Source organism: Bombus flavifrons, chromosome 2 (genome assembly GCF_040668555.2).
Source record: "Bombus flavifrons isolate JBK064 chromosome 2, iyBomFlav1_principal, whole genome shotgun sequence".
NCBI classification, from domain to species: domain Eukaryota; kingdom Metazoa; phylum Arthropoda; class Insecta; order Hymenoptera; family Apidae; genus Bombus; species Bombus flavifrons.
Window position 1 is genome coordinate 3,254,958 of NC_138443.1, and position 25,487 is coordinate 3,280,444.

At 33.2% G+C, this 25,487-nt stretch overlaps 2 protein-coding genes and 1 non-coding gene across 8 annotated transcripts in view; 2 read left to right on the top strand and 1 right to left on the bottom strand.

Annotated features, from left to right (window-relative positions):
- Positions 1 to 1,951: 1,951 nt before the first annotated feature.
- The window catches only part of LOC138190053 (collagen alpha-1(IX) chain), a 33,351-nt gene continuing 9,815 nt past the window's right edge, over positions 1,952 to 25,487 (top strand). For 2 of the 6 annotated variants that reach the window (XM_069132521.1, XM_069132523.1), the window contains exons 1-11: positions 1,959 to 2,691; positions 10,418 to 10,485; positions 11,757 to 11,976; positions 12,898 to 13,114; positions 14,420 to 14,593; positions 16,247 to 16,318; positions 16,389 to 16,478; positions 16,897 to 17,004; positions 17,079 to 17,186; positions 17,341 to 17,554; positions 22,685 to 22,900. In XM_069132521.1, the coding sequence (XP_068988622.1) occupies positions 10,437 to 10,485; positions 11,757 to 11,976; positions 12,898 to 13,114; positions 14,420 to 14,593; positions 16,247 to 16,318; positions 16,389 to 16,478; positions 16,897 to 17,004; positions 17,079 to 17,186; positions 17,341 to 17,554; positions 22,685 to 22,900 (1,468 nt within the window). In that variant the 5' untranslated portion in view covers positions 1,959 to 2,691; positions 10,418 to 10,436. Of the gene's footprint in view, positions 2,692 to 10,417; positions 10,486 to 11,756; positions 11,977 to 12,897; positions 13,115 to 14,419; positions 14,594 to 16,246; positions 16,319 to 16,388; positions 16,479 to 16,896; positions 17,005 to 17,078; positions 17,187 to 17,340; positions 17,555 to 22,684; positions 22,901 to 25,487 lie in introns of all 6 variants that reach the window. The other 4 variants (XM_069132525.1, XR_011176189.1, XM_069132524.1 and 1 more) reach the window with 4 other exon arrangements.
- LOC138189402 (probable serine/threonine-protein kinase tsuA) lies at positions 4,614 to 8,120 on the bottom strand. The gene is made up of 2 exons (XM_069131454.1): positions 7,782 to 8,120; positions 4,614 to 6,900 (listed from the first exon to the last, which is right to left on the bottom strand). Exon 2 carries the CDS (start codon positions 6,878 to 6,880, stop codon positions 4,631 to 4,633), a length of 2,250 nt encoding a protein of 749 aa, XP_068987555.1. The 5' UTR covers positions 6,881 to 6,900; positions 7,782 to 8,120; the 3' UTR covers positions 4,614 to 4,630.
- TRNAR-ACG (transfer RNA arginine (anticodon ACG)) lies at positions 10,095 to 10,167 on the top strand. Its single transcript has one exon. It is a non-coding gene; the product is annotated as a tRNA-Arg (tRNA).

The window sequence follows — 25,487 nt, forward strand, 5'->3', positions numbered from 1 at the left end:
TAAGCGAGACCCAAACGCAATTTGTGAGCCGGGAAAATGTTGTAGTTGAGTTTGTAAGTTCTTCTTCTGGGAAAAAGTTTAAAGAAAATACACAAGTTAGAGAAGAGAAAAAGATCCACCCAAAATTTCTCCAAAGAACAACAATGCGTGTGTGCTGCAACGATACAAGTTTAAGTCTACGGTCGGTACAGGTATACAGGTACAGGTATACAGGTACAGGTATACAGGTACAGGTATCACGATAAATTTGGTTCTAGCTTTGGTAAGAAATAAAGAATTAATAGTAGAGAACCGTTCTTCGATGATAATTTTGAAAATATAATAGAAATATCAACCATTTAATCGAACTGTTTTAGATATCAGAAGACTTATGGATGTTGATGTATGTGTGTTGCGAATTCTCGACTAAAGAGCAACCGATCAGGTCAAACCGATCGGTCGATATCGCGTACCTCGAATGATCTTGTTGGGAGTGAAGTCTTTCAACCGTATGGGGTACGATGTCTGATGATCAACTGTCCTCCTACGTTGCTGATTCTCTCTACCAGCCGTTGAGTTTCGTTTGTCCATCGTGCCTTTTCGGCTGGGCCTTCTCCGGGGTTTTTTACCTGACCTCGGAGTCATTATGTTTACAGCTCGGGGAGGACATACAAATCGGAATTTCCTAAAGAAGGGAATGGGCCTGTCCGTGCCATATACTGACGGCCACTCAAAATTCCGAACAGTATGTGTTCAGACTACATGTGGTCCATCTGAAGAAATAAAAGAAAGAAGTATTAAAAGTTAAAAGTTGTATTGTTTGGAAGTGTACATGAAAGAATTTAAGGATGACAGGGTAACGTAAAGAGTAAGTATAAGAGTAGCTAGGTAGGTATGCACACGTTTCCAGGACAGTTAGAGTTCCTGGTTTATACCTTAAATACGTAGGGTAATATTACCCTATGGCGAGGATGCCTTATAAGGGACAGCATACCACTTATCTTATAACTTTAAAATCAAACGCATGCTAAGTGATTTGACAAGGCAATGATCTATCAGAAATTTTTAATCTGTAATTTTTGTTAGAAGATTATGCGGAATAGTGAAATTGTAATTCAATATTATCTGGAGATATCGAAACTTCCTGATTAGAAGCAAAAGGAGTTCAATTATTTGAGTTATCACAACGAGAATGAAAGAGCATTGCTAAGATCGTTCGAGTGTGTTATTAGAACAGTTTTGTTGTACAACAAAGAAAGTGTTCAAGTTTGTGCGGTTTGGTGCGAAGCCACTTTCTCCATTATGATGATGTCGCGTACAATGGAAAACATAGCGATAAAAATGAATGTCACAGGCTATCACGCGTGATATTTCACTCTATGCGAATCTTGTTTTAATATTACCATCCTCTAATAACATTAAATACGTTATTGTTTGTAATTAAATACAAACATACTATTCTTTGTAATCGCTACAAACAATAATTCTTTTACTTCTCATGTGATATTGAATAATAATACAATATTTAATTCCACTTACTTAACGCTATTAATTCTTTTAGTCTAAACAAAACGTCGTGTGATGAATTTTCTCAGCAAGCATTCTCAGCTTAACTATTACGCGTTCTATAAAATTATTTTTACATGTAATATTGATTTCACTGTACGTTTGGTGTTTTTTTTGTAATTCTTTTGTAAAAGCATAATTGAAAGTATTGTATAGATGCATATGAGTAGATACACATTACACATAATGAAGGTTCCAACGCTTGAGAAACAGCACTATGCTTTTAACTTTTATTATTGATCATTCCTTTTGAGGGGATGCAATGAAAAATTGATTATCTATGAATGAAAGACTTTACTGCTGTGTATGTTTCTTGACACATAGATTACAGTCATTAACTTTTCCCTTGTAATTGAATCATTATTAGATTAACTTTTGTTTAACTTCTTTCTAAACGTTCAATGAAGACGTATATATGATATAAAGCTGTTTATGACTTTCTACGTTTTATTTTAGAAGAATATTATGGTATCATTACCGACTTCAGTGGCAAAAGTTATGGAAAAGTTGAACTTAACAATAACCATTTTGATAACTTTTCATGTTTATGCATTTTGTATATTTTCGCACTTTGAAATTTCCTATAAATAAATGAACATCCGCACCTAATTATGAGTGTATTTACTCTCTTAAATTCAACTTTTTCTGACATCTCTTTCATAAAAAATTATATGTCTTTTGCTGAACTCGTTTCCGATGATCTTATTTACTTAACGTTTATAGTGAACCTGATCAAGTCAAAAGCGCCAATACATACATATGGCAGCTTGTTACAAACGGTCGAAGTGAACGCGATCGCAGCCGGCGACAGAGCATGCAGGCTCCTTTCTCTGCGCGCACGACATGCTAATTCACGAACAACTGTAATTGTCTCTTCTCCCCGATGACGGAAGATGGAAAGCAAGATTGAATCTCCTTGAAGAGAGGTGGAGAGATGCAAGCCATGCTGTTCTCCAGGGCTTATCAGTTGGTGCCGGGCAGCCGTGCAATGCGTTGCCTCGTCTTGTAATTTAATTGTGCTTTCGATATTACGCGTGACACACATCGAACCCTTCACGGAACATATATGCCGGTCCATTGACTTCCGCTGACCAAGCAGCAACTATCGGAAGCCGTAGCGCTCTTACATCCAGCCAAAGACTTCAGGTACGCTCCAACGCGACCAAAAGTTTCTTCAGAACAAGCCGGTAGCATGTAGACTCTCACACATGCTAAAATTTTGTCAAACTATCCGCATCGAGAGGTTGAGCGACCACGTGTAATTCGAATTTGTTGATACAGTTTCGAGATCTTTTTATTTGATAGTATTTTACCAACAAATTTTTAGTTTGTGATTTGTCTTTAACCCTTTCATGCTGGATATTGCAGTTTTAATAGTTAGATATGAAAGACAACAGAATCTGTTTTTCATCAGTTACATTATATAAATTTAAGAAAAGTGCAGATAGGATTAATTGAATTTTTCCTCATTTTCTAATGAATTTAGATAAATAAATCTATTTTAGGTAAATTGGAAGAAATTATTTAACACTTTTCAAATGAAAATAGGTGCCATCGTTTGTAGTCCCCCATTTTCGATTCTACAGGACACTTTTCTATAGATCTTGATATATCCAGGTTTTATAAAATACTGTTTTAGGTATGTATATAAAATATTCCAGAATGTCGATACGCCTAAGTTTTAGAGAATGTTTTTTTAATCCAGTTGTGCTTGATCTTTTTTTTCATTATTTTTCGAACTGGTGTCATTTTCCTTTATTTTAAAATCCAAATTGAGTGTGTGGCTTAAAATTTTGTACTGTTGTTATTAAAAAATGGTCATCAATTCTAAAAATTATCGTGTAATATTGCAAAATATACAAAGATTATAAAGTCGATATAAATGATATAAAATAACATTTCTAAATTCAAACATATAAAATTGTCTTCCAATCGTCCTTTTCGAAAGTCCATTCGTAAACATATCTGAGTTAGATATATTAAGAATACTTAATGACTTTCAATTTGTTGCCATGTTTCAACTTTTTCTGAAGTACATATAATTTTTCCATTTATACTTTTGTGCTTTTTATTATTTACGCATATTACTTTAACTACCGAAAAAATCAAGAGGTTTGATGGAAATTTAAATTCCTTAACTATCATTGTAATCCAATGTCCTTGCTAGTGCTCAATCTTTATGTAGGTATTTAATTTACATTCCTCCTCTATCGTATCGCAAGTGATAGATGGAGCATTTCTACCTTTAAATCCTAAATTAGTATCTCCATTGTGCTGTAGCAAGTGATAATTCTTTTCGTTGATCGTAAACGACAATATCCTTGTTGACAAATTTTAACTGGAACTTTCAACAGCATATTTGTTTCAAAGAACGAATAATTTATGTGCTCTTTCAATTTCAATAATATCGATTGTAATAATTTTCATTATATTTTTGTTTAGATTGTATGAAACACATTTTTTTTATAACTTTCTAAAGTGTATCTATCGTGATGTGATAGAAAAAAACTCAGATTGTGTTTCTCCATTTCGAAGAACATTTATTAAAAAACGATATAAAATTCTTAAATTACTATACGTATGTATGTATTATTATAGCTCTGTACAACAGAGTATAACTCTGTTCAATGTAAATAATCTAGTACAAAATAACAAAACATGAAAATTAGGTGGATATTACCGTAATAAGTAATAATACTGATACAAAACACATACTTTGAACATTTAAGCAAATATCTTATAAAATATTTTAACAAATTTCGTCTCATCGTTACTAAGCGCCTATATATAAACATAAAGAAACATATATAATATACATACATATATCTATATTTTGTTTACTTTGCACTAAATTCAAAGTTAAGATACGTATAACACAAACATAAGTAGCTTTTGGGATATTTTGGCAGCGATAATATTAAGTAGCATTTAAGTGCAGTTCCTGTTCATTTGATTTAAACATAGTACATATTGAACTTGTGTTTGATCAGTACATATATATGTTTTAACATACGTGTATATGCACTTTATGAAATATAAAAAAACATAATATAACGAAAGATAACCGATCCAATAGTTTCTATTGCTATTCATCGCTACCACTGACTAGATCTATTACGATTGGTCCTTTACTCCTACTTTCCATGTCCCCGGAACAAGGCACAAGAAAATGGCTAACAGATTCTTCTACGCTCTGCGTATTGTTATTTATTTTGAATTTTCCCTTATGATGATTAATATTACACTGCCGTATATTGATATTCTCATTACATGTCATCAAATTTTCCTTTACACTATCAGATCCACACATTGTTGCTATGTTATTATAACTTTGCATTTTCGCAATGTACTCCTTCATATGAGAAATGTATTTTTCTTTGGTTGAATTTCTACAGTCGAAATCCAATTCAGTTATTATTTTCTTCATTTTTTTGATACACTCATCATTCGTTTCGCTACATTTGGTACTAGATTTCGATTTTTTTCCTGGGTAGTCGATTACTTTCTCTAGCAAGTGCCATCCTTCTCCTTCCATTCTCTTCATATCTCTAATGGCGACATGTAGCAACATCTCTCGCTCGAACCGAGTTGGTGACTCGTGATTGACATCCGCAGTGCTATGTCCCCGAACGATTCGCAATACCTCTTGCACATCATCATCGGAATTATCTTTCGCGATGTGAGTAAGAGCTTTCATAATTTGTTGTTGCTCTTGACCTTGCTGTAGTTGCTGCTGATGTTTGACTTGCAATTGCTGTTCTTGTTGCAGTTGCAGCTGTTGGTCCGGTTGTAATTGCTGTTCTTTCTGAAGTTTCAACTGCTGCATCCCATCGTTGGAATTATCTTCGGTGGGGAGAGAGGAAGTTTCCGTAATTTCTTGTTGCTGTTGATCTTGCTGTGGTTGTTCCTGATGCTCTGCTTGTAATCGTTGTTTTTGTTGCAATTGCAATTGTTTTTCTGGTTGTAATTGTTGCTGCTGCTTTTGTCGCAGTTGCTGTTCTTTTTGTTTTGTTGACGCTGATTGTATCATAAGTTTAATAGGTGTACTAGGAACACTTGCATTTGGCATGATTATTGGCACGATTACCGGTAGTATTGCCTGTATCACATTAGAGTCATCCTGTAATTTTCTCAGTATATAGTTTTCTGTATTGTTTATAATAAAATCTTTCTGGACTGGATTTGTATTATTATTTGTTGTTTCCTCATTTTCGTCAATGTTTTCTGGATTAATTTCCATGGTATTCCTTGATCGAGTATTTGTATTCTTTGTTAAAGATGTAACACTATCATTTTTTTTTTTTAACTGCGCTATATTACACGTTTCGTGGAATATTAAAGCATCATCTGAATGCGTCGAAGAGAGTTCCTCCGAATTACCATTTTTAACATGATCTTGTTCACGTAAATTGCATTTTTCGGTCACAAATGACAAATTTAATTCAAGGGATGGATTTGGTGTAATACAAAGAGTAGCGCCGCATTTTTCATTTGCGCATATATCGCGTGACTCCTTCAACCTGTGCGAAGAGTTAGTTTCCTCCTGCGTTATAATTTTCTCACGAACCGCCTGTGTACTTGCTACAATGTTGCTAGCCAAATATCGATTCGAGCATTGCACCGTGTGCACAGACGGGTTAAAACATTGGCAAGGACTATTACCGAACATAAGAGGATCGATACGAGAAGCAACACTTTCATACATATTCATGTCCGCAATTAATTCAGTGTCACGATTCGATTCGGTTTGAGTCCACATGTCGACGTTATCTTTCTTCAAGTATTTTCTATTCACCGATATTTTGGCGATGATTTCCTCTCCTATTTTCAAGGTTAGACGTAATTTTTTGTGTTCTTTTGTTGCAAAATTTTTACTGGCCTTGATTACTGAATGGTTTAAAGATTTTGGAAAATTTTTGCAGATTTCAATTTCCTTCTCCGTACATTGAGTTTCTTTCACAGTCGTGTTACCAAGTTTTTCATTTGTCTGATGTTTTAACAAATTATGCTTATCTAAGTCAATTTTACACTTAAAACACTTTCCACATAGCTTACATGTGTTTCCCAGGATAATAACGGAACAATCACGCAATGTTACACCACTGGGAATATTAATCTTTTTAGTTTTACGATCACTGTTTGACATTCTATACTTGTACTGAAATCTTTTCATTTGAAGACCAATACAACGAAAGAAATCCTCTTTGCTGTTTATATTGGACACGTCAAAATTGTGTGATTGGAAACAATTTTTTTCACCATGCCTGAGTGTCCTCAGTGAGTATCTGCCTGGATCTCCAATAGCGTTGTAGTCCCGTTGTATATGTGGCGCCATCTTCTAAAAGTAACGCATTTCTGGAAACATAAAATGATGAGACTGATTATTTTTTACATTGGAAATTAATAACAACATAGTACACTGATAAATTTGATATAAAAGTAGTATGGTAGTATTTTGACAACTATTATTCGATATAAAAAATGTATGAATAATAGTCACAAATATTTATAATAGACGTTTAGCCCGTATAGGGTGTCATAAGTTTACATACGTATAAAGTTAATTCATTCAGTTTATAGATGAAAATAACATTTTGAAATGTATTTGATCAAGATGTAATAAATATGCGAGTTGTAATGATAGGAATGGATTTAATGTTAATATATATTTAATACATTATTATTTATTACTAATATAAATTTATAATATGAGTTTAATTTATGAGATACTTTCTCTTTAGTGTTGCCTCTTCATTACGGTTATTTTTTAAAATAAATTGATATAATATATCTGTTTTATAGAAAAATTTGTGCGGATGCTCATCAAATTTTGCATAAGGCATTATCGAATGTATACGTAAATAAATGCTGGATTTATCGTTAAAAAGAGGAAACAAAAATGTCAATTATGATTTTTAAAATATTCTTATTATTGATAAGAAATACTTTTTCCTACAGATGCTTGTTAGAAATACATCAAATGGAGATAAAACTACAAAACTATAAAATACCTTATAAAATATTATAAACTAAAATAATAAACTTATTTTATTGCTCCCGTTAATTACTTATTTCGTAAAAACAGGAAAAAAGGAATATACATCTTTTGCAAATTAAATAGTTTATTTTATTTTTAATTAAATAAATGAGTAACATTTATCTTTTATTTTCTACTATTATACGTATATAATAAACACTTCAAAATATTAAATATTCTGTAAAAATTCAATACTTACAAGAGTAAATATTAGTTAGAATATACAAGTCTTCAAACAGATAGAGATTTTTCTCCTTCATCATATCACATTGTTGGGAAAGAATTAAAACCTTTATCCCAAAAAGTATTGAGAAACTCTATGAATTTTACGATATAGGTATATATCGCGTGAAAGAAAAATTGCATGAGATGGCGCAATTCCAATGTTGCCGAATGTAAACACTGTCCCTATTGCTATGACTATAAGACTGATATTTTGGCCATAATTACAAAGATATTTGGTTCCGGCTAATTGATAAAAATATAAAAACACATCTACAAATTTTTCTCCTTCAATTCAATTCAACGCAACACAGAAAACTGAAACTTTGGTAGACCCAACATAGCAGCGTGGCAACGTCATGTAGTCATAGTCAAGTAATCCGATAAGACCCACGAGGTTCAACCAATAGGAAGCAAGGTTGTATATAACACAACCAATCCCCGTTCTTATTTTATTCTGTGTTGCCTTCACGTATATTATGCTGTAGCTGACTAATGTAACTGCATATATGTATGTATTTATCTTCCTGTTGCCGGTAACGAAAAAGAATTTCTGACACAGTATTGTTACTGTCTAACTAGAGACAAGACGAATGTATAGTGTATAAGAATAAAAAAAAAAAGTAACTTCAGAAGAATATTCTTTCATTTACGCATCTTCATTATTGTGTGCTTCTTTACTTACGCACCATTTGGAACATAAAATTAGATGTTCATGCCAACTAAAGTTCTATTTATAAAGGAAAGAAATAAAGCTTTTATTGAGATATATTCAGACTATACGAATTTATTCATGTTATTTTCTGACTTATACTTAAAAATGTTTAATGTCTTTAATTATTGAAGAGAATAATTTCCGAATAGACTCTCTAAAAGTAAAAGTAAAAGAAAATTTTAATACTGTAAAAATTTATATTTTACATTTGAAAATGTGTTTATAATTATTATGATATACATATGATATACATATATTTAATATTGTATAAGTTGTAAAACATTGTAAATATATTATAAATATATTTTGTTTTTACACATCCATATTCTAATAAATTTATTTCTATTGTATTCTCAAATACTATGAGAAAATATGTACATGGATACATAATACATATTATGTGTATATATATATATATATAATGTTTAGGCAAATTATACTGTGAGAAATTATCAAGTTGTATCAACTTACATGGAGATAATCATGGACGCACTATACCAGACTAAACATGCCTCACCAAAAACATATATACGTATAATACACAGGAGTTCATTTAAATTTATTCACAAAATTATAAGTCAAAAATATTAAATCAAACATTAATATGACATTAAATGTAAATATTTGGTTGTATAGTAAAATAATTATAAATTTTTTGTGCGTTTGTTTATTAAGAACAGATAAAACAATAATAAATTATATTACTATAAATAAATAAATTGTACTAAGAAATTTAATTTTAATGAAAAGCCAAAATATCAAATTGCTGATTATTTGTTTTGAAGATTATTATTTTTTTTAATTTTTTATGAGAAAGAAACATGAAATAAAATTAAAATATGTACAGTACTCCCATATATGTATGTATTACACTCGGTAAAACTCCCTCGTTCGGCATCCGGTCGTCATTCTGTCGTCATTCCCATCATGGAGGGAATTCTCCGTAAGGGGCCCTACTATTCCCTTTGTTTCATATACCGTGAAGTTTGACGACTTATGATGAGTAGTGTAATTTTATCCGAATTCAAATGCGCATGAGATACTGATGGAACTTTTGCTCTTTTAATTTTTTTAAATCAGACTTTCATGTATTGTGAAATTTTTCTGGTTAAAATAAGACCAAACACGATATGGTTTAAATAACTTTTACATAGATATTTAATAGACTAGAAAAGTATATAATAGAAAATAGAAAAGAATATAAGTTTATGTCATTAAATAAGTAGTAAACATGCTACAAATTATATCGTGTTTTATCTTGTTTTTTGTTTACCAATTACTTTAGTAAAAGTTCTGTTTAACAAAAATTAAAAATAAAAAAGTTTTATCGTTGCATTAGTATTGTCTCACTGGTGTATCCCCTTTTATCAAGATGATTTTCGAATCTTTCTCTTTCATTCGTGTTTTTTTTCTACGTACGGTGAAACGGTGGGCCGTATTTATCTTTAGCATCAATTCTTCCTTCGATGAATGCCTTGATTAGATTCTACGTGAGAATTTCTTATAAATGTATTTTCACAAATTTTAGTTTATTATTATGTGCAAATTATAAAGAATAAAGTTTATAGTTACTAAGGTCCTGTGGCGCAACGGATAACGCGTCTGACTACGGATCAGAAGATTCCAGGTTCGAATCCTGGCAGGATCGAGCTACTTTTTTTTCTATAAAATTGTGTTATTAATAATAATATACGTGTATCTATAGAACATTTTATGTTTGATCCATTTATATTTTATAATAATATGTAGAGGTGCAACTTATTTATGCTATTATTTTTGTTTTGACCGTATAAAAATAAATCACAGATAAATACTACCTCTATCTATTGTTTGTGTTATATTGTTGTTATAGAATTTGTTATTTATAAACTATGTATATTTACTACTTATTATTATAGGATCAACTTGGATCTGCGGATGTACTTCTCAATATGGATATTCGTGCTTGTGCAATTCACACGTACGAGTAAGTTTGAAAATATAATTAATATTTAAATATAATTTATGTCACTAATAAAGTTTATAGTTGTAAACCTTTCGTTATGTTAACTACATAAAAGAGACTAACATTTACACTATATATATGATATATATATATGTATATGGATATGTATATTTTTCATCAACATTCATATTTTGTTTTCTTCGATTGGTTTTCAATACACTGAATTACAAAATTGCTGTTCTATAAAAAACAGAAAGAGGAAATGTTACTTGTCACGTCTTTCCCCTATAGCCTTCAGAAACACTATATGTCTCGTTGAAAGCATTTCTTTTATTTGTCCAAAACAGCGATGAGTTGCTTCTGGTTAGAGGTTCATAAAATGAAGCACATACAAAATTCTATTTCATAAGATAATATCTATTACTCGCCTATTATCTTTATATTTAACTTATTATTATATCGCATAAGCGTTACCGGTCATCTCAAGGTGTGTTTCAGATCTCAATTTTGTCAACACGTTTGGATCATTTTGAGCAAAAAGTGCTATACTAATGTGCCTGTCATCAACATGTTGGCAATGTTTGTCGGTTGAGCTCTGAAACACCCTGTATACATACTTAGGTATGTATGCAATTGTTGTATTGTATTTTAACAATGCTTATATTGTCGTGAGAATAATACCATCAGAAACGTCTGATCAGAATAATTCAAGTAGAAACTTATTGCGTTGTGTAACAGTAGGGCATCATTTCTTCCTAACGATGTCACCTCACACTATTAATATGCGAACATATGTGTACTTCTCTCACACACTTTATTGCGCTTCTGTGTGTTTTAACTATCGCCTTTCGCTTTATCAACTGTTTCTAAAGTAATTGTAATAATAGGTATCAACTTTGTCCGATAAAAATAATCTTGCTCACGTATAATGTATGTAATTACAGAATCAGATCACTTTTAGATCCAATCGTGTTTTTCTATTCTTAATAAATTTCGTATGTTTGAGAAAATATAAAAGAATCGTCTATAATATGCATGATTTTCCGTTTTAGGTATACCAAAATTTTTGTTAAGACATTAACAACCTATATTGCTCTATCATAAGATAATATTATAATGTTTTTCTTTGTGATCTCCATATATTATTTATCTAAAAATATATTTACCTGAAACGATAGGAAATTACAAAAAAGTATTATGGAAAGAAAATAGTTATGGTTTTAAAAGGAAGATACAAATAATAAAATATTATTAAATGTTTTGCAAGGTTCTAATATTTTGGACATTCGTAGAATATACATCTGGCGAGGAAACAATCTTAAATTCTCCTCGTGGACCATGCGAGGGATACAAACAGGGCGAAGACGATCTTCAAACATTCGACTTCATCAGCAAGTTGAAACTAGATCTTTTGGAGGCACATTACACTGGCGTGACGCGAGTCAGAGGTAGCAATCGTATGCAAATCGCCTACAGATTGGAAAAAGATACAGACATCACTCAACCAACCAAGTAAATTTTACAACCTACTTGCCAACGACGTTTAACGCTAACCTTACGAAGCCCGGTCAAATGACCAGTTTCAAAATTTAATTTAAAATTGTACATTCATTGTTTTTTTTTTGTTTATCTAATTTTATTTAAATTCTTATATTATCTGATTAATCAATTTCTCAATTTTTTTTGCTTTTTCTTTTACTGAGAAAAATTTATCACCTGACCTGTTTATTATGACCGGTCACTTGACCGGTCGACAAATTTACATCTTTTTCTAAAGTTCTCTACGTGAGACCTTAAGTCGAGTAAGATCTAATCAACTACAGTTGCGTACATCTGTAGTAACGCCTAAACACAACGGAGTCTTAACGAAGACTCTCAAGAAATACTTCTTAAGAATATACTCCCTTCATGATAAGTTCTCTATAGCTAAACGAAATCTAAATGCAGTATCATTTGAGAGTCACAAAGTACAGATCGAAGCCAACGAGGAATCAAATACGTCAAGGAATGAACAAATCTCGTAATATTCAGTACATTGGTATTTTATACATTTTGTATTTTGTTTTATCCCTGAATATGTCCACACGTTCAGTGAGGAAGTTATTAAAAAACATACAAAATATAAGTGAAGAGTGTTCAGACGAACGAAGTTCTAAGTCTGAAAATGACCAACTTCAAAGTGAGGATGATTTGTTCGATTATTTGTTTGATTGATTATTTTATTATTATTTAAAAGTTACATTGTGCATTATTTCCTACAATAAATTCACAGCTTTTTTCGAAAAAAACGTCTATTTATTGATAACGTTAAATGACCGGTTACGATAAGAATAGATATATGTGAAGTACGGTTAGTGTTAAAATTTACAAAACTGACCAATTCGATGGTTACGTATACTGACATACAAAGCCCTTTTTTATATTGTTTGTCAGAGTTATACTCCCAAACGGATTGCCAGAGGAATTCAGCGCGGCTTGCACATTTAGGGCCAGAAAACTGCCAAAGTATACTTGGCACATTATCAGAATCGTCGACATGGAAAACGAGCCCCAGTTTTTAATCGCAATGAACCCAAAAATTCAGACTTTAGATTTATCCGTGAAGAACCAGACAGGGCAACTGGAAACGGTGTCGTTTTCGGCCGAACGTGTGAGTAAAATTTTTACAACATTGTTGGAGATAATGTTATTAATTAGTGTCGATTAGGTTGATTTTTACAAGTACAGAAGTAGCGTCGTTTCTTAGATTAATTTATATTTATCCTTTTAGATTTTCCTATCTATTTTCTTTATTCTTTTAGATTTTGATAATGACATTCTATTAGATTTTAATAATGATATTAATTAGTGTTAATTAGGTTCATTTGTGTAAGTAGAAAAGTTTCTTAGATTAGTATTCAAAGTAGAGCGAAATATCGGCAAGCCAAGTGCATTTCCAGTAATCAATTCGATGGCTGTCACATCAAGCCATGTTTAATGCAGTCGCCTCTTAAAAATGTCATCGTGGATCGCGTGATGATTAAAACGGGCCACGAGTGACGAGCATGACCGCGGATATTTCAAACAACGATCTCGCGGCATTCTCATGTAAAAACTCAAGCCTCCTGTCAAATATCAATCGAGAAACTGAGTTGGCGTATGAATCAGATCTTGACGTCGGAAATCGTGTCACGGGCTATTGCATAAGCCTCGTGCGAAATAGTTTAGAGGTTTTTCAGGGAGACCTGACGCAAAAGAACGCGTTCGGGATCCGTATAGTATTAAAAATACTGATGAGAATACCATTCGTCGTGTCATTTATAACGCTTGAAAGAAATGTTAAGCGTTGCGTTCTTAATGAACTGAAGATGTTCTGAATGCAGCAGCAGAAAATTGCATCCTGATTGCTCAAGATTATCTATTTAATAAGAAAAGAATTCTGTTCAAAAACATCTCGTTGAATATCTTGGAAATTAATAGAATTTTACCGCGGAGAAAAGAATTGAGGGATTCATGAGAAAAATAATTCTTGTCAAATTTTTGACTTTTTACACAATAATGTATCCTATTCGTCAGAAGCGAAATTTACAACATAATGGAATCGATATTATGATAAATTGACTTATCATTGATAGATGATAAATTATAAATTGATAAAAATTAAACGGTTCAACGAAAACAACGTTTAAAATTAAAATAATTAAAGATAGTTCTTTCTGTCTAATTGATATAATTAAAGATACATTTACAGTTTGCTCACTATATTTCGTAATATAGTGAGTAACTTGGAAAAGATTAGAATGCGTCGAACACAAATTACAAATACTAAAGTATCCTTTCGTTTTCTTGAAAAAAAAGACGGAAATGGACAAGGGTCATTTTTATTATGAGTCTTTTAATTAGCGAATAAATCTTATTATTATAAGTTTAATATTTACCTAGCAAACAATTTGGGTAAGACGTTTGATTGAAACAGATCTTCGACAAAAATTGGCACAAAATTAATGTTGGAGTCTTCAAGGATAGACTGGTGGTGTATATAGATTGCGAATACATCGATACACAAGACTTGGATCCACGAGGAACAATCAAAGTGGATGGCGAGATATCGATATCGAAAATGTCACACAGCAAAGATGTTACTGTACCGGTAAGTTCGATCGTTCACCTTTGACATTGCGTACATTGTACATAGGAGAGATAAGATCAGCAGTGTCGCTAACAGCAAACTCGGTGTTCATTAGATAATTTTGATGCACTACGCAATTATCGTCTATTTTGTCAACATTATTTTATCATTGACCTACTGCGGAAATTTTTATGAAATAATAAAAAATCGTGTATGTAAATCTAGACTTGAATGATTAAAATATTTAAATTAGTCAGAACGATTTACATAGGGGGATAATTTTTACAAAATATACTACCTTAATGGTTATTGTCTTATTATTAGACTGCAAATATTGATGTGAATTCATATTATGTAAAAGTAAGTAAAGGAATAAAACTTAGTCAGAGATTTGTTTCATTCGTTAAATACTATAACCTTACCTTAAATATTTTACATAATTTTGCATATTGTATATACTTCATGCATTTTTTAATTTTCCATAAATGCATAAAAATGTGCAGCCCATTAATTATAATAGGAACATTTTGACAAATATGAATATATGAGATAATTCAGCTTTAATTTTTTGGACAAACAGAAAATTTAGGAAAACGAATAAGAAATATTTTTTGAACAAAAGATGTAAACAACAAAGCTATAACTGATTTCTATGATACGCTGTATTGTATCATATATATGGTAGTATTCTTATATAGCCACATGACCGTATTTCACTAAACATTGTAATGGATGTTCCGGGAACGTCGGAAGAGTCTTTTAGATCTTTTATTCGACTAATTTCGATCAACTGAGCGAGGATCAGAAGGCGTATGATTGTAACGTAAAACACGCGAATTTCACAGAACACTGCGCCGTGACACATTCGCGGGGGATAACTCCCGTTGGTTCATGCGAGAAATGTATCCGTCGCATGAGACAATTAAGAAACACTTAATTAATAAACACTATATAATGAACGAGGCTAAGACGTAACTGGGACAAGTTAGATTTAGTACGCAGAAAGTTTAGAAACGCAACGCGTACGGCAAAACATAATGAACGCATTATTAGACCAATTTCGTGTCGGAACGTTAAAAACTAAAAATAAACCATAAACTGTGAATAACGTAGCATGTTAATAAAGTAATCGATTTTTTAATAATACGTTTTAAAGATTACATAAAATTTCGTTTTATCAAGTATTTCTTTTCTAAGACGACCATTGTAAAATATAAAATGCAAAATGCTTTCCGAATATCGTTAGCGGTACTAATTTCATGAATGAATATGAATCAGAATTAATAAATACTGTAACAAATGATTTAGTACGATAGCGAAATTTTTATTTGATTTTCAAGTAAAATGTTCTAGAAGAATAATATATTATTTCCTACAGAGCGTCTTTTTGCGAGGAGATTTCCAAACTGCTTTCTAACGAGCCATCTTAAAGTATAGAGTGCAAGATGTTTTTTCAAGTACCACCTCAATTCCATGAATGAATACAAATCAAAATTAATAAGTAATGTATTGTCTCTGATAGAGTTTCTTTTTACAAAAAAGATTCTTGGGCTTTTTTTTAAGATGCCATTTTAAAGGGTAGAGCAAAAAGCTCATTTCAAGTGTTCGTCTATTCACGCTTTTACTTCTTGCTCTTAACGTAATATTTGCTTCTTCTTGAAAATATGTCTCTAGATCGATATTCAGTGGATGGTTTTAAATTGCGATCCTACGAGGCCAGAGAGAGAGGCCTGTGAGGAACTGCCGGTATGTCTATATATATTACACAACTTCGCAATCCATTAAGATCCCACGGTTGTAATTAACGTAATTGCAGAAGAGCCTTAGCAGCCCTTTATTACCTCAGAGAAGACCTGGCTGCGAAATTATCTGTCCACAGGGACCACCGGGAATTAATGGCACTAATGTGAGTCAGGGCTTCTCTTTAGTGATAAATATTTCAGTCTGATTTGACACTTGATATTGTCCAAGTAATACATTTACATAAAGTTCACGTATGAATCAGATCTTTTAATATTAAATGCTAACTTGATTTAAAAATCTTCTTTAATACCTTCCATAAGATTAGGTATAAGATAATACTATTAAAACTATTTTTAGATAAATGGAGATATCCTTTGTTATATTTTTCAAAGAAAGTAAATGCAACGAAAGACTGAAGTATACATAGTCCTAAATGAGACTATAGTGAAGAAACGATAAGTCAGATTTTCTGTCTTTTATATGAGAGAAACTTTAAAGTCCTACCAAATGCTTATTTCTTCCTAAAGTGAAAATTATCTAATATCAATACAATCAATCTATCTAATATAATATTTATTTAGGGTTTACCCGGTTTGACCGGATTACCCGGACCACCTGGACCTATCGGAGAATCCGGCTTACCTGGACAGCCGGGTTTACGAGGGTCACCTGGAGAGCAAGGCAAAGTAGTGCGTTCCTATAAATACAACCTTATTCATGTTTTGTTATTTATCCTACTTTACGACATTACGGTACTTACTAGGGACCACAAGGATTCACTGGTGCACGTGGATTTCCCGGAAATCCAGGTCCTAAAGGATCTATCGGGCCAATTGGACTACCTGGAGCAAAAGGGGAAAATGGTGAAAGAGTGAGTTTATTATTTTTATATATGTAAGACAAACATTATTACAAGACATTTTGAGAGATCACTGGAATTAGGATACATTTACAGTGGCTGCCATTTGATCCTGAGTCACTGAGTGTGAGTATTATGATATTTGCATTCAATTTGCTTTTTATAGGGGGACATGGGATTTCCAGGGTTGAAAGGAGATCAAGGCCTCCCGGGACTACAAGGTTATCCAGGTCCTCCAGGTCCACCAGGAAAAATCAGTGACAACCGTGACGCTATACCAAAATTTGTAGGCCCACCAGGGTCTCCGGGATATCCAGGTCAAAAAGGTTCGAAGGGTGAACAAGGAGAACGCGGCGACGAAGGGAAACAAGGTCAAAAAGGTAGTGGTTCGATATCTATTTTTAACCTTTTTTTTTCTTTCAAGGATTAGTGTGGTCGTGTCAAATGTTAAACGTTAGCGTTAAATACCATTACGTAGATTTATCCGATAAGTAATCCTTGAACATCCGCGTAAACTAATTTAATCTTGTTAGAAAATCGCGTGGAGTTGTGTATCTACGTGCACGCGCTGATTCATCGTTAAACACATTATTGTTCTGATAGCGAGCGTAAAATAGTTAATTACTACTCTCTGCAACAAAGAACATCTGCATATTTGGTGACAAATATTTTTGCTTAAAATAATTTATATTACGAAAATGAATGTTTTATGAAAATGAATTAAAAATATATTCTTAATGAGACTATGTTTGAAAAATTTAGCTTTTGCATGGGGGAATAGATCTAAATTCATTTGTTTTATCGCTTCTTCATCATTGAATTTATTTATTTAGTCGGTACCTCATAAATAGACAAAGTATATTCTATTTTCGGTTAGCTAACATTGTTTTTGTCGCTTGACGCCGGTCGACGAACTTGAGTCTGAACAGTTTTGGCAGTATTGTATGGACTGGACTCGAACATATAGACGTATTCACACAGGTATCACTCTGTTTTCGTGGATCGTCAAAATTTCTCTAACTGTCAAAGATCACTGCCCCAGAAACATTCTATCTTTGTTAAACTTACTGGCGAGTTCACATACCTTTGTCACGTCAACATACTTTCCCACATATAAGAGCAGGAATTTTTTGAGTGCTTGTCTGCGTACTCTTTGTATATTCTTTACAGTCTTTACTTAAATTTAATTTAAATATACTTCCGTTTGAAGGACATTCGACATTTTCTTACAATTACCTGGAAGTTCTTCACACTCCTTTCAAAACTTCCGTATACAATATACAGGGTGGTGGGTAACTGGTGGTACAAGCGGAAAGTGGGTGATTCTACGTGAAAAAAGAAGTCGAAAATATAGAATAAAAAAAATTTTTTTTCTTTTTTTTTAAATTTTTCCATCAAGACAACGATCTACAGTGAGATCCGTTATAACGTACTGCACGCGTACCGAGCGAAAATTCAAAGTCGATTTTCTCGAAAACAAAGCCTCAAACGAAAAATTTGTATTCTATATTTTCGACTTCTTTTTTCGCGTAGAATCACCCCCTTTCCGCTTGTACCACCAGTTACCAACCACCCTGTATATACATTACAGATAATTATAACTTGCTTTTTGAAACTCTCTTCTAGTGTTAGGTAAAATAATGTTGACTAATAAAAAACATTTGGTAATGATTATTTTGATTTAATATAATTTGTGATACAAAAATGAACATTTTATAGGAATTAAACTTTGTTTCTTAGAGAGATATAGATATGGGTGATTATAACTTCTACACTCCTCGTTAAAAAGATAACCCAGGCGTGTTATCTTTAATTTCTCAATGACACATGTAAATTCTTTCATCTGTAACGTATAATATCGAATCATTATAACCTCAGGATATGCGGTTCGTTGAAAATAATTAAAAATATTATGAGGTTTAGTGTGTGTTACGTCGCCTAAAACATCGGCGCTGCAGCTCTCGCGACTGGGCAGCCGATGGCCTGCGTAACGTCATTTCGACCCTCAATAAACCTGAGGACCAACCATAACTTTCTCTTTCATTGTGTACACATGTATCTTCATTCAATCCGTTGTCCTGAAAGATTTCTTAAGGCTAAAAATATTTACGACGCACATTAGGATTTTAGAGAGGTCCTTGGGTTTATTAGGCGCAATTAAAAACACGGAAAAAGCGGGTACGCGCCCATTAGGAAAAACCGAACATTTGTCTAATAGAACAGGCTGGGTTTTCCCATGCACAAGGTCACTCACGAACCACGTTGGTCGGAGGCTTCCTACTCATCACCTCGAATTTCGAATGTTAGTGGACGTAGCACTCGAGGATACTTAATAGACGAGAGATTTTGATGTTAGACTTCGACGTTGTAGTATGTAGAAGAAGTAAGTTGATTTGACCTAGCGATGTTGACGAAATAAGTTGACTTGACCCTCCTAATGTCGTAGGAGAAGTCATTGACTTGACTCTCCTAATGTCGTAGGAAAAGTCGTTGACTTAACTCTCCTAATGTCGTAGGAGAAGTGAGGTAAAGTGACGATGCTGTATCGGAGGAAAGCTAGTCGTGGGTGTCTAACGCAAGGGATCATCGGATTTGTTGATGACAATTTTGGGGTTAGGAAAGTGAGGGCAGTAGACATTGCTTCTGACTGGGTAAAAGAAGGTTGGTGGATTAGGAAGGGCCTTAGCCGCCCTCGATAGAAAGTTGCTGGTGGGTAGCATCATACGTGAGAGAAAACTAACTTTCCCGTGTCAAACCGTAGTAGACAATACTCTTTAAAAGGTGATTTAGAAAAGGGATATTTGTTTAGTCTGAAGGACCTTAGCTAGTAAATTACTGAGATTTATGATGGGTCCTTGAGACTATTGAGGGTAGGCAGTGAGGACGAGCGGACATCTGGTTACCATCTTGCCCGCTGTGTGTGGCCTGGTCTAGGTAGAGTGTCGCCCGTCGAAATGATAACACACTCTGTTAATATGTTTAGAAATTGCTCAATAGTTCATGATCTATCAACGAGAAAAGATTACAGTATAATACTATATAAATTTGTAAGTATGTGGGACGCGGAAAAGAATTAAACGAGTCTGAAAAAAAGCAAGTTCTTGAATTAAAACAGTAACAGTTCTCAGTAGCAAAAATATCGAGAGTAATAAGATGAAGTCGTAGAGTAATACACAATTTCTTAAAAAATGTTGAGGATTATGGCAAAAAGAAAAGTACTGGTCGCCATCGTTATCCGATCGTGATAAGCGAGCAATTTTGCGTGTAGCTTCCAATTCGCAGTTAACAACGAAGCAAATAATGGAAAAATGTAGTGTTAGTGTCAGCGTTTCAAGTGTTCGTCGAGTTTTACTATTTTACAAAGATATTAAGAGGCTAAAATTGAAAAAGAAACTTTCGTTAACAACGAAACGCAAAGCAGAACGTTTACGCCTTGCAAAAGAAAGAATGAATTGGAAAAAGAAATGAAGAAGGGTACTATTTTCAGACGAAAAAGATTCAACTTGGATGGTTCTGATGGGTTCCAATATTATTTTTATGACACAAGAAAAGAGACAATGTCAGCAATTCGACGACAAATGGGAGGAGGCAGCGTGATGGTTTGGGCCGGTATCGGTTATTTCGGCAAGACAAGTATGAAATTCATCGTTGGGAGAATGAATAGTGTCTGATACATAAATTTAATCAAAGAACAAATAAATAATCATACAGAACGCATTTCTGGACCTGATTACGTCTTTCAATAAGACAATGTACCTGTACACACATCAAGATTGATCCAATCATATTTTAATGAAAATAGTATATCTATTTTGCCGTGGCCTGTACGCTCTCCAGAATTTAATATTATTGAAAATTGCTGGGCAGAACTTGTTTACGGCGTATACGCGAATGGAAAGCAGTATCAACACGTACAAGAATTAAAAAATGCAATTGTACGCGAATGGGATACGTTAAGTCAAAATTATATCCAGAAACTATATAAATCAATACCAAATCTTATAATAGAAATAATAGAAAATAAAGGAGGATGTACCCATTATTAAATAAGTATATATGTTTGATAAGTAATTATTGTTAGTTACAATTTATTTTGATTATTATTTTCTTATTGTACATGTGTTATCATTTCGTTCTTAAAATAAAAATTTTTTTTTTGTTACACACTAAACCTCATAAGATTTGTAATTATTTTCAACGAACTTCATATCCTGAGCTCATAATGTTTTGATATTATACGTTACAGACGAAAAATTTTGCACGCGTCATTGAGAAATTAAAGATAACACACCTGGGTTATCTTTTTGACGAGGAGTGTACACTGATTCCCCGTTGTAAATGAATAACGAACCCCTTGAATCTGTTAATGTGTTAATCATAATGTTACCAAAGGTTATTGACACTTTTGAAGGAATAATTCCTCCTAATAAAGTATGTCAGCCTCATATTTAAAGGTCGAGAGCAATCGTTGTAATGGTTTCAACTATCCAACTAACATATTTCCACTCATTCTATTTTTCTTCGTTTTTCCTCTTCTCTTATAAATATACGAAATTTACGTAAATGTATATTATCATAAACATAGCTGAAGTAATCGAATCTAAAAAAGACTTACTACATCTACTAATTATTATAACGATCATTCTACTTTAGAAATTCTATACATTTTTGTACCTTATTTGCATCCTATGCACTCTTGTGCTTTTAAAATTCTTCATAAATGTATAAAAATACGCAATTTCTGGAGAAATTATTGTTGAAAGTTAAAATACATAGTAAATATTTTGTCCTTGTCGATTCTTCTTTTTGGACTTTGTAATTTCAATACTGATATCGCAAAGCATCATTATTATGAAAAGTTAAAATCCTAGTATTCTTTGATGAGTGAAATGAAAACAATATATTAACATGCATATTGACGTCGCGTCGACCTAAATACAGCTATTCGAAGCGATTGTAAATCAATTTGTTGCAATCTGCCGTAATACCCGTAAACCATTCCTTTTATTAATTGCTAAATGTATGCCGTTCTCGTGATAGAAGTGTCTATGTAACAACTCTTAACGTGTATCTAATCGTGAGCATTTTAATCCTTCGTTAGTAAATGATCTAGTTTAAACGTTTGATGATAAATTAGCAATTAATGTTAATATCCTACTTATTTGTAGTAATTGTAAGTTTTAGAAATAGAACTAAGTCCAAGCCTACTATTAAATCCAATTCTAAATCTAAATTTTGATTCTATACTTTAAACCTAAAGTTAAATGAATAGTTAATAACTGATGGTTAGTAGTAAATCCTAGCAATTAGTACAAACGTCTGGACAATCTTTTGAACTTCCCTTTTTAATCCTCACCATCGAAGTCTCTATCTCTCAAGATAAATTCCTTTAATGGTTTGACTTGAAACGCACAGCAAAATTATTGCAGGTAATGTATAAAATTAAGAGTTGGTCAGGTGATGATATGGAAAAGACATACTTCTACATAATCGATGTAAAATATGTTAAGGTGAGCCAGGAGAACGAGGTTCCCCAGGGCAAGATGGGTCTCCTGGTTCAGAAGGAAGGTCAGGACTTCCTGGATTTCCTGGACCTAAAGGAGAAATAGGATTTCCGGGAGTACCAGGTCCTCAGGGATTGCGAGGTCTTCGTGGTGAAGCTGGTGCACCAGGATCGCCTGGAATTCAGGGTCAAAAAGGAGAAGCTGGAGAACCAGGCCGTGATGGTAAGTTAGATTGAAATATACACTCCTCGTCAAAAAGATAATCCAATCGTGTTATCTTTAATTTCTCAATGACGCATGTAAAGTCTTTCATCTGTAACGTATAATATCAAATCGTTATGACCTCAGGATATGCGGTTCGTTGAAAATAATTAAAAATATTATGAAGTTTAGTGTGTAACAAATAAAAACTATTCCATACTAAGGTCGAAATAATAACATACTCTGTTAGTATGTTTAGAAATTGCTCAATAGTTCATGATCTATCAACGAGTAAAGATTACAGTACAATATTATATAAATTTGTAAGTATGTGGGATGCGGAAAAGAATTAAACGAGTCTGAAAAAAAGCAAGTTCTTGAACTAAAACAGCAACAGTTCTCAGTAGCAAAAATATCGAGAGTAATAAGATGAAGTCGTAGAGTAATACACAATTTCTTAAAATATGTTGAGGATTATGGCAAAAAGAAAAGTACTGGTCGCCATCGTTATCCGATCGTGATAAGCGAGCAATTTTGCGTGTAGCTTCCAATTCGCAGTTAACAACGAAGCAAATAATGGAAAAATACACGCTCCCCGGAACTTAATATTATTGAAAATTGCTGGGCGGAACTTGTTCACTGCGTATATGCGAATGGAAAGCAGTATCAACACGTACAAGAATTAAAAAATGCAATTGTACGCGAAAGGCATACGTTAAGTCAAAATTATATCCAGAAACTATATAAGTCGATAGCAAATCATACAATAGAAGTAATAGACAATAAAGGGGGATGTACCCATTATTAAATAAGTATATATATGTTTGATAAATAATTATTGTTAGTTACAATTTATGTTGTATATTATTTTCTTATCGTACATGTGTTATAACTTCGTTTTTAAAGTAAAACAATCTTTCTTTGTTGCACACCTAAACCTCATAAGACTTTTAATTATTTTCAACGAACTTCATATCCTGAGCTCATAATGTTTTGATATTATACGTGACAGACGAAAAACTTTGCACGTGTCATTGAGAAATTAAAGATAACACACCTGGGTTATCTTTTTGACGAGGAGTGTAATACATATGAGGTGTATAGATCGTGATAGTTGTAGCTGCTGGCTGTAGAGGCTGAGATAGGTTCTGCTGTGGGTGTAGATGTCGCTGATGGGGTACTGCTGCTTTTCTTCTCATTTAAGAATCGTGGGAGAAAAATTGGACTACGGTCGCCGGGATTTGAACCCGGGTCCCAAACGTTCGTAACCTAAGGCGCTAACCACTGCTTTTTTTTTTAATGATGTTTATTTAACCAAGGATACAATTTTCGTTACATTTTGGTATTCATAATAAACTGTGAATTTTGGTAATGGTGTGCTAGGCAGAAGTACCGATACGCGACGGTACGACGTAGCCATACTATATTATGTGTCGGTGTTTTACAATTTTTTTGTGATTTTAGGTCTATTCTTTGGATTTAAGCCGCTGGGGGGCGGAGCTTTTATGTAATTTTGTTCTTGCTATGTTTATCGTCTATGTTTATACCTAGGTATTTAACGCAGTTTTTATGCGGTATGAGCTCCCCTTCGTTTGCTTTTTCCCTAAGCTGAAATTTTCTGCAGTGTTCCCTTTCTATTGGACCGATTTTGCTTGACTTGGGTCTAAACAGTATGGTTTCGCATTTGTTTGTGTTTATTTTTAGCTTCCATGTGTTGTAATAATCGTTAATTTTTTCAAAGAGTTCTTGTAATTCTGTTTTTATTGTCTTGGTTTTGTGGCCTGTTACGCAGATGATTAGGTCATCTGCGAAGGCTATGGAGCGTTTATGGGTGGATGTATTGAGATTAAAGAGGTTTAGTAAATCACTATTGTAAATATTGAAAAGTAGCGGGGAGTTTACTGTGCCTTGTTGCAGACCGTTTTTTATGGAGAATTCTTTGCTGGATGTGTGTGATCCTTCAGTCATTACGAATGTTCTGCTTGTGATCATGTCCCAAACTATTTTAATTAGGTATTTGGGAAAATCTTTCTTGATTAATTTGTATATGAGACCTGGGATCCAGACTGTGTCGAAAGCTTTTTCGAGGTCTATTAGGCAGGCGGCTACTCGTTGTTTTGCGTTTAGCGCCCAGCAGATGTCCGACGTAAGTTTGTTTATTGCGTGAATTGTGGAGTGTTTGTGTCGGAAGCCAAATTGATTTTCTGGGATTATGTCATTTTTTGAGCAGAAGGAGGTGAGGGGGTTGTTTATGGTTATTTCAAATACCTTGCTTATGTTGGGGAGGAGACTTATGGGTCGTAGGTTTGCGGGTGATGAGCCGTCTTTATCTTTTTTTGTTATCGCTATCAGTTTGGCTTTTTTCCATTTTTTGGGGAAATATGTGTTGTTTAGTGCATTGTTGAAGAGTACTGTGTAGTACCATTTTATTTTGTTCGGTAGGTGCTTGAGTAGGATGTTTGGGATGCCGTCGAAGCCGGAGGATTTTTTGTTGTTTAGTTTGGAGAATATTTTGTTTAGTTGATTGTAGTTTGTGAAGTAGTTTATTTCTGGTTCCGGTTGTTTGGGGTTGTCTGCGGTGTTTTCGTTTGAGAATGTGCTGACTGTT

Bases quoted from the DNA above. Each gene is read 5' to 3' on its own strand.
- LOC138189402 (XM_069131454.1), bottom strand. From the start codon at position 6,880: ATGGCGCCACATATACAACGGGACTACAACGCTATTGGAGATCCAGGC.